The sequence below is a fragment of the Schistocerca nitens genome, chromosome 12, assembly GCF_023898315.1.
Source record: "Schistocerca nitens isolate TAMUIC-IGC-003100 chromosome 12, iqSchNite1.1, whole genome shotgun sequence".
Taxonomy (NCBI): domain Eukaryota; kingdom Metazoa; phylum Arthropoda; class Insecta; order Orthoptera; family Acrididae; genus Schistocerca; species Schistocerca nitens.
The window spans coordinates 20,285,216-20,299,112 of NC_064625.1; the positions used below are offsets into that span (position 1 = coordinate 20,285,216).

The window sequence follows — 13,897 nt, forward strand, 5'->3', positions numbered from 1 at the left end:
AGACAGATGGTAGGTTGGTTGGTTTGTGGGATTAAAGGGACCAGACTGCTACGGTCATCGGTCCCTGTTTCCAAATACTAAAAACACCCACAGAGAATAAAAACGATTAACAGAATAGAGCACAGACGACACAGAACAAGAGAAACTTAGATAAAGACCAGACAAGACGAACACAAAAGGACATAAACTCAGATTAAACGATAAAAACCCCCTGCCCGAATAAAAAGTACAACTAAGCCAGCCATAGCAGGGTCATCAGATAAAAGGGCAGGGAGCGTATCAGGCAGCGCAAAGGTCTGCCTGAGCACAGCTAAAAGCGGACAAGACAATAAAATGTGCACCACCGTCAAAACCGCCCCGCAGCGACAGAGAGGCGGGTCCTCACGACGCAATAAATAACCGTGCGTCACTCGAGTGTGGCCAATACGGAGCCGACAGAGGACAACGGAGCCGCTGCGAGGAGCTCACGTGGAGGAATGCCACACAGACGTTGTCTCCTTTATAACATGGAGTTTATTGTGCGTGGGTAGATCGCGCCACTCAGTGTCCCAAAGCGAGGAAATTTGTCGGCGGAGGACTGCTCGCACATTCAGTCTCTGGGAGGTCAATGTCCAGAGGTGGTTTACTGGTGGCCTCTTTCGCCAGGCGGCCAACAATTTCATTGCCGAGTAACCCAACATGGCCCGGGGTCCAAACAAAGACCACAGAGTGGCAGCAACGGGCAAGAGTATGCAGGGACTCCTGGATAGCCATCACCAGACGAGAACAAGGGAAACACTGGTCGAGAGCTTGTAAACCGCTCAGGGAATCGCTACAGATCACGAAGGACTCACCTGAGCAGGAGCGGATATACTCTAGGGTACGAAAGATGGCGACCAGCTCAGCAGTGTAAACGCTGCAGCCAGCCGGCAATGAACGTTGTTCGGAATGGTCCCCTAGAGTAAGCGCACAACCGACACGACCAGCAAACATCGAGCCGTCAGTGTACGCAATGCCAGAGCCCTGATACATCGCAAGGAAAGAAAGAAAGCGGCGGCGGAAGGCCTCCGGAAGGGCTGTCCTTCGGGCCCTGTGCCAATTCCAGCTGAAGGCGAGGGCGAGGCACACACCATGGGGGTGTATGCAGAGGTGCCCTGAAAGGAGGCAGAAGAGGTAAAGCCCCAAGCCCAGAGAGAAGCTCTCGGACGCGGATCGCGATCGTACTGCCAGCCCTGGGTCGACGTTCTGGAAGATGGACGTGCGACTCGGGGAATAGTAGCCTATAGTTAGGATGCCCGGACAAGCTGAACACATGGGTAGCATAAGCGGCCAGCAAACGTTTGCGCCGTAACCGCAGTGGAGGGACACCTGCCTCCACTAGTATGCTGTCCACAGGGCTGGTACGGAAAGCACCAGTGGCAAGGCGTATCCCGCTGTGGAGGATTGGGTCCAGCACCCGCAACGCAGATGGGGATGCTGAGCCATAAGCCAGGCTCCCATAATCCAGATGGGACTGGATTAACGCCTGGTAGAGCCGTAACAGAGTAGATCGGTCGGCGCCCCAGCGGGTGTGGCTCAAGCACCTCAGAGCATTTAGATGCCGCCAACACACCTGTTTAAGCTGCCGAATATGAGGCAGCCCAGCTAAGTCAACCAGGAATCAAAAACTACCCAAAAACCTGTGGGTCTCCACCACAGCAATGAGTTCGTCGGCAAGATAAAGCCAACGGCTCAGGATGGACTGTTCGGCGCCGGCTGAAATGCATAACGCGGGTCTTGGAAGCCGAAAACTGAAAACCATGTGCTACAGCCCAAGACTGCGCCTTGCGGATAGCGCCCTGTAGCTGACGTTCAACAGCTGCAATGCCAGTAGAGCTGTAGTAAAGGCAGAAGTCGTCAGCATATAGGGAAGCGGAGACAGAATTTCCCACCGCTGCAGCGAGCCCGTTTATTGCGATTAAAAACAGGCAGATCTGAGGACAGATCCCTGTGGTACCCCATTCTCCTGGACTCGGGAGGAACTATGAGAGGCCGCAACTTGCACGCGGAAGGTACGATACAACAGAAAATTTCGGATAAAGATCAGCAGAGGGCCCTGAAGACCCCATCCATGAAGTGTAGAAAGTATGTGATGACACCATGTCGTATCGTACGCCTTCCGCATCTTGAAAAAGACAGCGACCAGGTGCTGACGGCGGGCAAAGGCAGTACGGATGGCCGACTCCAGACTCACCAGATTGTCAGTGGCGGAGCGGACTTTACGGAACCCACCCTGAGACGGAGCCAAAAGGCCCCGAGACTCCACTACCCAATTCAAGTGCCGGCTCACCATCCGTTCGAGAAGCTTGCAAAGAACGTTAGTGAGGCTAATGGGGCGGTAGCTGTCCACGTCCAAAGGGCTCTTGCCCGGTTTCAAAACGGGGATGACAATGCTTTCCCGCCATTGCGATGGAAACTCACCCTCGACCCAGAGACTGTTGTAAAGGTCGAGGAGGCGTCGCTTGCAGTCCACTGAAAGGTGTTTCAGCATCTGACAGTGAATGCGATCAGGCCCAGGAGCGGTATCAGGGCAAGCGGCAAGAGCACTGTGAAATTCCCACTTGCTGAATGGAGCATTGTAGGATTTAGAATGGTGGGTGCGAAAAGAAAGGCTCTGACGTTCCATCCGCTCTTTAATGGAGCGGAAGGCCAGGGGGTAATTGGAAGAAGCGGAACTAAGAGCAAAATGCTCTGCCAAGCTGTTGGCAATTTCGTCGGAGTCTGTACAAACTGCTCCATTCAGTGAGAGCGCAGGGATGCTGACAGGGGTCCGATAGCCATAGAGGCATTGGATCTTGGCCCAGACATGCGATGGAGAGACATGGAGGCCAATGGTGGACACATACCGCTCCCAGCACTCCTGCTTGCTTTGGCAGATAAGGCGGCGGGCCCGCGCACGCAATCGTTTGAAGGTGATGAGGTGTTCAATGCAGGGATGTCGCTTGTGACGCTGTAGCTCCCGCCAGGGATCTTTAATCGCCTCAGCGATCTCAGGCGACCACCAAGGCACAGTCCGCTGCCGAGGGGACCCAGAAGAACTGGGAATGGCAGATTCTGCAACAGTAACGATGCTGGTGGTGACTGAGTGAACCACCGCATCAATGTCGTCACTAGAGAGAGGCTCAATAGCGGCAGTGGAGGAGAACAAGTCCCAGTCAGCCTTATTCATAGCCCATCTGCTGGGGCGCCCAGAAGAGTGACGCCGTGGCAGTGACAGAAAGATTGGAACATGGTCACTACCACACAGGTCGTCATGCACACTCCATTGGACAGACGGTAAGAGGCGAGGGCTACAGATCGATAGGTCAATGGCGGAGTACATGCCATGCGCCACACTGAAGTGTGTGGAGGCACCATCATTTAAAATCGAGAGATCGAGCTGCGACAATAAATGCTCAACGGTGGCGTCTCAACCTGTTGCCACTCACCCACCCCACAGAGGGTTATGGGCGTTAAAGTCGCCCAGTAACAAGAAAGGTGGCAGCAATTGGGCTATCAGCGCAGCCAGGACATGCTGCGCGACATCACCATCCGGTGGAAGGTAAAGACTGCAGACAGTAACAGCCAGTGGTGTCCACACCCGAACAGCGACAGCCTCTAAAGCTGTATGTAGAGGGACAGACTCGCTGTGAAGAGAGTTAAGGATATATATACAAACGCCACCAGACACCCTTTTCATAAGCTGCCCAGTTCTTATAATAACCCCGATAGCCACGGAGAGCGGGGGTTCGCATGGCTGGAAACCAAGTTTCCTGAAGAGCAATGCAGAAGAAAGAATGAAGGCTGATAAGGTGGCGGAGCTCAGCTAGATGGTGGAAGAAACCGCTGCAGTTCCACTGGAGGATGGTGTCCATGTCTGAGAAAGGCGTGACGGGACTGGGAAGGCAGATTACGCCGCTGGGTCACCTGCTTTCTCCGAGTGAGCACCTGTGCTAGTGCTTTCCATGGCGTCTGAGGGACCGGCGAGATCGAGGTCCACAGCGGACGCCAGAATCTCCACCTCGTCCTCAGACGCAGAGCTTGTAGGAAGCGGTGGGATGGGTGCCACCGCAATGTCGTTAGCCTTGGGGACTTTCTTCTTCTTCTGTTTCTCTCGCTGTGCCTTCGGTGGTTGAGGCTTAGAGGGCTTCACTGGGTCAGTCTCAGGGACGGGCGATGGCCGTGAGGCCCTACGACCAGGGACTGGTGGTTGTTTCAGCCACTTGCGGGTGTCCGCTTTTCCACTGGTCGGAACTTGCGAAGGTAGGTCCCCAAGGGACCCCTTCCTGGCGAGAGTAGCCGAAGAAGTCATACCCTTCTCCGGCTGGGAAGGGGGAACTGATGTCCCCGACGGTTGGGGGGGGGGGGGGGGGTGTTGCTCCTGAAGAAGATTGAGCAGGAGCAACAGGGAGTGAAGTGGCCCCCACAACCAAGGGGGCCGGTGTATTCTGACCGATCTTAGAGCCAAAGATACGTGACGATGGGAGAACTGTTGTTGCAGCAGCGGCGTAGGTCGACGTCATTGCCACAGGATGGAGCCTCTCGTATTTCCGTTTAGCCTCGGTGTACGGCAGGCGGTCCAGGGTCTTATATTCCAGTATCTTCCGTTCCTTCTGGAATATCCTACAGTCCGGCGAGCAGGGGGAATGGTGTTCTCCGCAGTTAACACAGATGGGAGGCGGAGCACATGGAGTATTGGGATGCGAAGGACGTCCACAATCTCGACATGTGATGCCGGAAGTACAGCGAGATGACATGTGCCCGAACTTCCAGCATTTAAAACACCGCATTGGAGGAGGGATATATGGCTTCACATCACAGCGGTAAACCATCACCTTGACCTTTTCGGGTAAAACATCACCTTTGAAGGCCAAGATGAAGGCACCGGTGGCTACCTGATTATCCCTCGGACCCCGATGGACACGCCGGACAAAGTGAACACCTCGTTGTTCTAGATTGGCGCGTAGTTCATCGACGGACTGCAGAAGAAGATCCCTGTGGAATATAATACCCTGGACCATGTTTAGACTTTTATGGGGAGTGATGGTGACAGAAACATCCCCCAACTTGTCGCAAGTGAGCAACCTCCGTGACTGGGCAGAGGATGCTGTTTTGATGAGAACTGACCCAGAGCGCATTTTGGACAAGCCCTCCACCTCCCAAAACTTGTCCTCTAAATGCTCCACAAAAAACTGGGGCTTGGTCGACATAAATGATTCCCCATCAACTCGCGTACACACAAGGTACCGGGGTGAATAATCTTCACTGCCTTCTTTGGACGAACGTTCCTCCCATGGAGTGGCCAGGGAGGGAAATGATCTCTAATCAAATTTCTTTCCATTGAGGTTAGACCTCGATTGCTTAGAGACTGCTGGTGGAGGCCCACCAGCGAGAGATGATGTACCACGCTTCATTGCGGGTCATCCGTCCTGATGCCACCCACTCCGACCAGGGGCTCTCCCCACAGGCGCCACCCAGCCACAGCAAAGACCACCTGGCAGGATGGTCTTTGCCGGGAGTCCCGATGCCCCAAAGGGATAGGCATCTACTCCTCGGCATACGTGGGGAGGTAGCAGCTCAGGCATCAGCAGTGCAATCCCTGTGTAGTCAGGGGGCTACCACCAAGAGGGTACATGACAACCCCACCACAACGGACTGGCTACCGTGCTGGTTGTCGGGTGTCGAACGTCCATTAATAAAGGGAGCAAAGATGGAAGCGCATGATGGAGGGAATGTAGGCTACCCAGAACACACTGCAGCCTATGTGGCCGGAAGCTCAGTTTAAGTCCAACTCCATGAAAAAACAAATATGCCAGATCTTAGGGCAAGATGGATAGAGAATGCACCACGTAAGGCATCCCTCCCAAAATGGTACGCTCTAACGGAAAAATTTGGAAATAGAGTGGTCAAACCCCTCAGGGGACCATCACATTAAAGGCCAAAACAGTTGAGACGGAGTATAAGAGACACACATTTTTCCGATGAAGAACTGAAACCTGGTTTTATTACAAAAGCTTGCATTCAGTAACAGTACTTTCACTGCATTTCTGAAATCTATATACCTTAATTAGGTGCAGAAAATAATGTCTTTGAGATGAATTTCTTCTTGCCGAACACAAGTTTGGATACTCTCCTGAAAGTTACGCACAGCTCTCTCCAACATTTCATTCAGCACCAGCTTCAATTTCCTGACAAACGGAAATTGTGAGGTCACCGGCCGACAGTGCGGGTGTGGTGCCAAGTAACATCACCACATTGTGAAATAACATTTCCTGGGAAGATTTGTCAAACCACTTTCAATGATACTCTGACCATGTGAGTTATGAAACTTCCTGGCAGATTAAAACTGTGTGCCGGACCGAGACTCGAACTCAGGACCTTTGCCTTTCACAGGCAAGTGCTCTACCAACTGAGCTACCCAAGCGCGACTCACGCCCCGTCCTCACAGCTTTACTTCTGCCAGTACCTCGCCTCCTACCTTCCAAACTTTACAGAAGCTCTCCTGCGAACCTTGCAGTACTAGCACTCCTGAAAGAAAGGATATTGCGGAGACATGGCTTAGCCACAGCCTGGGGGGTTGTTTCCAGAATGAGATTTTCGCTCTGCAGTGGAGTGTGCGCTGATGTGAAACTTCCTGGCAGATTAAAACTGTGTGCCGGACCGAGACCCGAACTCGGGACCTTTGCCTTTCGCGGGCAAGTGCTCTACCCACTCGGTCCGGCACACAGTTTTAATCTGCCAGGAAGTTTCATATCAGCGCACACTCCACTGCAGAGTGAAAATCTCATTCATGTGAGTTATGGTACCACCCTCTTGGAGCCACATTTTTTCACACGTTCACCTGACACCTTTCAAGTTTTGGACAAGAAGTTATTTAACATTTCAGGGTAGCATGCTATCACAGTAACTTTGGTCCCTGAGGGTGCCAAGTCACGGCAGTAAGGAGGGGGGAGGGGGGGTTCGAAACATCCCAACAAAATGAGTTGAAGAGTACCTCAGTGGCTCCCTTTGTAAGGATAGGTGTTGGCATACAACATAGCAGAATTCTCTTGTCAGCATTCCCCTCTTTTGATCTGAATGCTACTTTTGAGTTTTTTTTATGGTCTCTACATCTTAATGCACTGATGGTCTCCCCAGGAGGCAGGAATTCTAGCACACTGATGCCTTTTCAGTCACGAAACACTGAGGCCATGATTTTTGTTGCCTAACATTGTGGGTTTGCATGTTTTTGGTTGAAGTGGAATTAGTGTAATGGCATTGTGATAACCATCTTTTTGTCTCAGGTGTGTAACCAGCCACCCATGTTTCATTTCTAAGTCACAGTGGAGCTCAGAAAAACCACACCTTGCAATTCAAGTCGCTCGAGACACTTGCAAGCACTACTGACCCAATTTTTGTTGTGGTGCTCTATCCACTGCTCTGGGGGCCATCTTGCACAGTTTCCAATATCCAAGCAATTCTGTGCATGTCTCCTGCAACAGTTCTACAGAGTTGTGGAAATATCACAGAAATTTCATCCACTGGCAGCTGCTGGTCTACACAAGCCGTTTTCCAACTTTTCTTTGCACCAACTCAAGTTTAACTGGGAAGTGTTCCACACCTCTGTTCCTCTCGTGAACATTTGTTCTGTCTCCATTAAACTCCCTAGACCACTTGAACACTTGGGTGTCATTTCTTCTGCAAGTAGGAAGCAGATAACAGTTTGTGGCTTGCAGTTGGCCAAACTTCTTACAGACATCTTTCAGCAACTGAGTATGCCAATAGAACAGCCACATATTTAGCAATCAAAATTCCTCACTCATTTAAAGATCCATCCGTATACAGTGGAAAGTTGTATAAGTCACACCAATACTGAAGAAAGGAAACAGGAGTAATCCACCAAATTACAGACCCATATCACTAACATCAATTTGCAGTAGAATTTTGGAAGCTATACTGCATTCTTTCAAACATTATGGATTATCTCAAAGAGAATAATTTGACTAACATCCAACATGGATTCTGAAAATATCATTCTTGTGAAACTCGACTAACTCTTTATTCTCATTAATTTATGAGTGCTATGAACAGGGGATGTCAAATTGATTTCCTATTTTTTGATTTCCACACGGCTTTCGATGCCTTTCCTCACAAAAGACTTCCAATCAAGCTGGGGTCTATGGAGTATTGTCCAAGTTGTGTGACTGGATTCAAGGTTTGCTGTCAGAAAGGTCACAGTTCATAGTAACTGACGGAAAGTCAGAGTATATCAGAAGTGATATCCGATGAACTTAAGGATGTGTTAAGGCTCTCAGCCATTTCTGATCTACATAAATGACTTAGGAGACAATCTGAACAGCCCCCTTAGACTGTTTGTAAACAATGCTGTTATTTACCAGCATATAAAGTCATCAGATGACCAAAACAAATTGCAAAACAATGCAGACGTGAGATCTGTAATGTACAAAAAGTGGCAATTGACTAAGTAATGAAAAGTGTGAAGTCATCCACATGAACACTAAAAGGAATCCATAAACTTTTGGTTACACAATTAATCACAAATATCTAAATGCTGGTAACTCAACTAATACTTCGGGAGTACAATTACAAACAACTCAGATTGGAACAATCACAAAAATAATGTTGTTGGGGAAACAAACAAAAGACTTGTTTACTGGCGCAACACTTAGAAAAGGCAAACATCTAATAAAGAGACTGCTTACACTACACCCCCATGAACCATGGACCTTGCCGTTGGTGGGCGGGGGCTTGCGTGCCTCAATGATACAGATAGCTGTTTCTGTTAAGAGGCCAGACAAACATATGGTTACTGCAGGGGCAACAGTCTGGATGATTAACTGATCTGGCCTTGTAACACTAACCAAAGCGGCCTTGCTGTGCTGGTACTACAAACCGCTGAAAGCAAGTGGAAACTACAGCTGTAATTTTTCCCGAGGGCATGCATCTTTATTGTACGGTTAAATGACGATTTGTCCTCTTGGGTAAAATATTCCCCCATTCGCATCTCCATTTGGGGACTACTAAGGAGGATGTTGTTATCAGGAGAAAGAAAACTGGCATTCTACAGGTCAGAGCGTGGAATGTCAGATCCCTTAATCGGGCAGGTAGGTTAGAAAATTTAAAAAGGGAAATGGGTAGGATAAAGTTAGATATAGTGGGAATTAGTGAACTTTGGTGGCAGGAGGAACAAGACTTTTGGTCAGGTGAATACAGGGTTATAAATACAAAATCAAATATGGGTAAAGCAAAAGTAGGTTTAATAATGAATAAAAAATAGGAATGCGCGTAAGCTACTACAAACAGCATAGTGAATGCACTATTGTGGCCATGATAGATACAAAGCCCATGCCTACTACAGTAGTACAAGTTTATATGCTGACTAGCTCTGCAGATGACGAAGAGATTGATGAAATGTATGATGAGATAAAAGAAATTATTCAGATAGTGAAAGGAGATGAAAATTTAATAGTCATGGGTGACTGGAATTCGATAGTAGGAAAAGGAAGAGAAGTAAATGTAGTAGGTGAATATGAAATGGGGGTAAGTAATGAAGGAGGAAGCCGCCTGGTAGAATTTTGCACAGAGCATAACTTAATCATAGATAACACTTGGTTCAAGAATCATAAAAGGAAGTTGTATACATGGAAGAATCCTGGAGATACTGACAGGTTTCAGATAGATTATATAATGGCAAGACAGAGATTTTGGAACCAGGTTTTAAATTGTAACACATTTCCAGGGGCAGATGTGGACTCTCACCACAATCTATTGGTTATGAACTGTAGATTAAAACTAAAGAAACTGCAAAAAGGTGGGAATTTAAGGAGATGGGGCCTGGATAAACTGATAGAACCAGAGGTGATAGAGAGTTTCAGGGAGAGCATTAGGGAATGATTGACAAGAATGGGGGAAATAATTACAGTAGAAGGAGAATGGGTAGCCTTGAGAGATGAAATAGTGAAGGCAGCATAGGATCAAGTAGGTAAAAAGATGAGGGCTAATAGAAATCCTTGAATAACAGAAAGGATACTGCATTTAATTGATGAAATGAGAAAATATAAAAATGCAGCAAATGAAGCAGGCAAAAGGGAATACAAATGTCTCAAAAATGAGATCAACAGGACGTGCAAAATGGCTAAGCAGGGATGGTTAGAGGATAAATTTAAGTATGTAGAGACGTATACCACTATGGTTAAAATAGATACTGCCTGCAGAAAAATTAAAGATACCTATGGAGAAAAGAAAACCACTTGCATGAATATCAAGAGCTCTAATGGAAACCCAGTTCTAAGCAAAGAAGGGAAAGTGGAAAGGTGGAAGGAGTATATAGAGGGTCTATACAAGGGCAATGTTCTTGAAGACAATATTATGGAAATGAAAGAGGATGCAGATGAAGATGAAATGGGAGATGTGATACTGCATGAAGAGTTTGACAGAGCACTGAAAGATCTAAGTTGAAACAAGGCTCATGGAGTAGACAACATTCCATTAGAACTACTGATAGCCTTGGGAGAGTCAGCCCTGACAAAACTCTACCATCTGGTGAGCAAGATGTATGAGGCAGGCGAAATACCCTCAGACTTCAAGAAGAACATAATAATTCCAATCCCAAAGAAAGCAGGGGTTGACAGATGTGAAAATTACCAAACTATCAGTTTAATAAGCCACGGCTGTCAAATACTAACACGAGTCCTTTACAGACGAATGGAAAAACTGGTAAAAGGCGACACCGGGGAAGATCAGTTTGGATTCTGTAGAAATGTTCTAACACATGAGGCAATACTGACCCTACGACTTATCTTAGAAAATAGATTAAGGAAAGGCAAACCCATGTTTCTAGCATTTGTAGACGTAGAGAAAGCTTTTGACAATGTTGACTGGAATACTCTCTTTCAAATTCTGAAGGTGGAAGGGGTAAAATACAGGGAGCGAAAGGCTATTTACTATTTGTACAGAAACCAGATGGCTGTTACAAGAGTCGAGGGACATGAAAGGGAAGCAGTGGTTGGGAAGGGAGTGAGACAGGGTTGTAGCCAATCCCTGATGTTATTCAATCTGTACATTGAGCAAGAAGTAAAGGAAACAAAAGAAAAATTCGGAGTAGGTATTAAAGTCCATGGAGAAGAAATAAAAATGTTGAGGTTCGCCGATGACATTGTAATTCTGTCAGAGACAGCAAAGGACCTGGAGGAGCAGCTGAATGGAATGGACAGTGTCTTGAAAGGAGGACGTAAGATGAACATCAACAAAAGCAAAACGACTATAATGGAATGTACTCTAATTAAATCAGGTGATACTGAGGGAATTAGATTAGGAAATGAGATGCTTAAAGTAGTAAATGAGTTTTGCTATTTGGGGAGCAAAATAACTGATGAGGGTCGAAGTAGAGAGGATATAAAATGTAGCCCGGCAATGGCAAGGAAAGCATGTCTGAAGAAGAGAAATTTGTTAACATCAAGTATAGATTTAGGTGTCAGGAAGTCTTTTCTGAAAGTATTTGTATGGAGTGTAGCCATATATGGAAGTGAAATGTGGGCAATAAATAGTTTAGACAAAAAGAGAATAGAAGCTTCCGAAATGTGGTGCTACAGAAGGATGCTGAAGATTAGATGGGTAGATCACATAACTAATGAGGAGGTACTGAATAGAATTGGGAGAAGAGATATTTGTTGCACAACTTGACTAGAAGAAGGCATCGGTTGGTAGGACATATTCTGAGGCATCAAGGGATCACCAATTTAGTATTGGAGGGCAGCACAGAGGGTAAAAATCTTAGAGGGAGCCCAAGAGATGAATACAGTAAACAGGATGTAGTTTCCAGTAGGTACTGGGAGATGAAGAAGCTTGCACAGGATAGAGTAGCATGGAGAGCTGCATCTGCATCAAACCAGTCTCTGGACTGAAAACAACAACAACAACAACAACACTACATCCATATGCCTTCTTCTGGAGTTGTTTCGTATTATTGCAAAATAGAGGCGAGAGTGCCATTGGGATGGCAATCATTAAAGCAGAGGAAATTTTCTTTGCGGCAAGATATTTTCATTAAATTTCAATCACTAACTTTGTCCTCAGAGAGAGAAAATATTTTGTTGGCGCCCATCTACACAGGGAAAAACTATGATCATAATAATATAACACTAATCAGGGCTTGTACGGAAAGATTTAAGTGTTTGTTTTTCCAGTGCACTGTTCGATGAACAACCTGCCAAGCGCACAATTATAAACTGCAGAGTAAACGTGTAGATGGAGCTGTAGAACTGGAAACTTGGGACTACCAATGGGAGTTTATGTACTGCCATGTTCCTGCAATGCTCTCTCTGCTCAGGGGCACCCTCTACCACTCAAGTGTTGCCAACCATTAAAAAAAAAATGAACACCAGCTCATTATGGTCACAGTAGATTTGCTTTTTGAACATGCGTTGTACTTAAAGTACTGTATAGTATGCAGCAGCATGGACGGAGGTAGTGAGTTTAGGCAGGCTTGACAGCTCCACTGTGCCCTGAAAGGAACATGTGAATACGCACTAAGTGCAACTGCGTACCTGTAGAACCAGAGCCGGAACTACTGAGACACCCGTCCAGGGACGCCGCTCTCCGCCTGTCGCAACGCCTGTAGTCTGGAGAAGGGTCTGCTGCCCGGACATACGCCACGTAGTGACCAGAGGCAATAGTCGCTCCGAGGTGCATTATTACACCGAACAGACGATAGCTGTGGGGGCGGTTTTCCTCCGCCAACGGACAACACGTCTCACAGAAGCAGCCGAGTGTGAGGGGAGTCGGCATGTAGTCATTCACCTTCGACACGCATACCATCGACCTGAAACACCGCACGACAATTTACTCTTGAGAAGTGCGAGTTTTCTATCTTACCAGTAGAACACTTAAAGACAGTACACTGTAATCTGATTAAAATTACTTCATAGTCAACATCTGTCACTTGCTACTGTAGTGCTATCACATCGGCTGCTGGCTACCACTCTGTTGTAGGTGACACAAACGTGGCGAGTCACTTCAAACATTGCTCCGTGTTACACGTTACCAGCATTTGTGAAGCGGCCGCTACAAGGTGCGACGGAAATTCGATATGCTCTATTGACTTAACTGCAGCAGATGACACATATTGTAGCCCGGAATTTGAACTTGTATCCTAACCTAACCACAACCTTGTGATGCGCAAACGTATCTGAGAAAACGACACTAAACAATCTGCGACAGAACTAAAATCACGATCGCTCTGTTCATGGCTATTAATGCAAACCTCTGTTTGCAGCCATCAGAAATTTGGTTTCATGTAATGTCATGCGAAACTTTTCTAATGTAAGCCAATTGCTGCGATTATGGTAACTATATATGTGGTGTTGAATCATGTCTTGGGAGGAAGGATCTAGGAGGGAGGGGGAGGGGGAGTTGAGATCCAGTATTCAGGATCCAAACACAACAATAAAGAAAAGTAAACAAGATGAACTGACCAATTGTTGAGGCAGTTTGCCAATGTCACCTGATTATCACATAATTTTTACCAGATGTAGTACTACCGTGGTTCTGGTCATTTGATGATGAACTTTTAATTACAGGGCATTTCAAGAAGAATACACATAGCTCAAACATATATTTATTAAACTGAATGAAATACAATTATGAAAGTTGGAACACATTTACAAACCTCTCAAGTTCCAATGACAAATATCCAATATGTCTTCCACCAGCGGGACAAACAATATCACTTTGATACTCTAATTCCTCCCACACTTAGATGTCTATTACTGATGTTATGCCAGAACGAATCCAGTTCTTCAACTCTTCTAGGTTCTGTGGCAATCAGTATTGGTCATAAATGTTGCCTTTAATGAAAAGTCACAGGGCATCAAATCCGGTCACTGTGAAAACAGTAATATGC

The 13,897-nt window shown here is 46.9% G+C and overlaps 1 protein-coding gene across 1 annotated transcript in view; it reads right to left on the bottom strand.

Moving 5' to 3' along the window:
• The window catches only part of LOC126215326 (ubiquitin carboxyl-terminal hydrolase 1), an 87,457-nt gene that overhangs the window by 16,003 nt on the left and 57,557 nt on the right, over positions 1 to 13,897 (bottom strand). Inside the window, exon 9 of the mRNA XM_049942008.1 lies at positions 12,543 to 12,817. Coding sequence (XP_049797965.1) covers positions 12,543 to 12,817 — 275 coding nt within the window. The remainder of the gene's footprint in view (positions 1 to 12,542; positions 12,818 to 13,897) is intronic.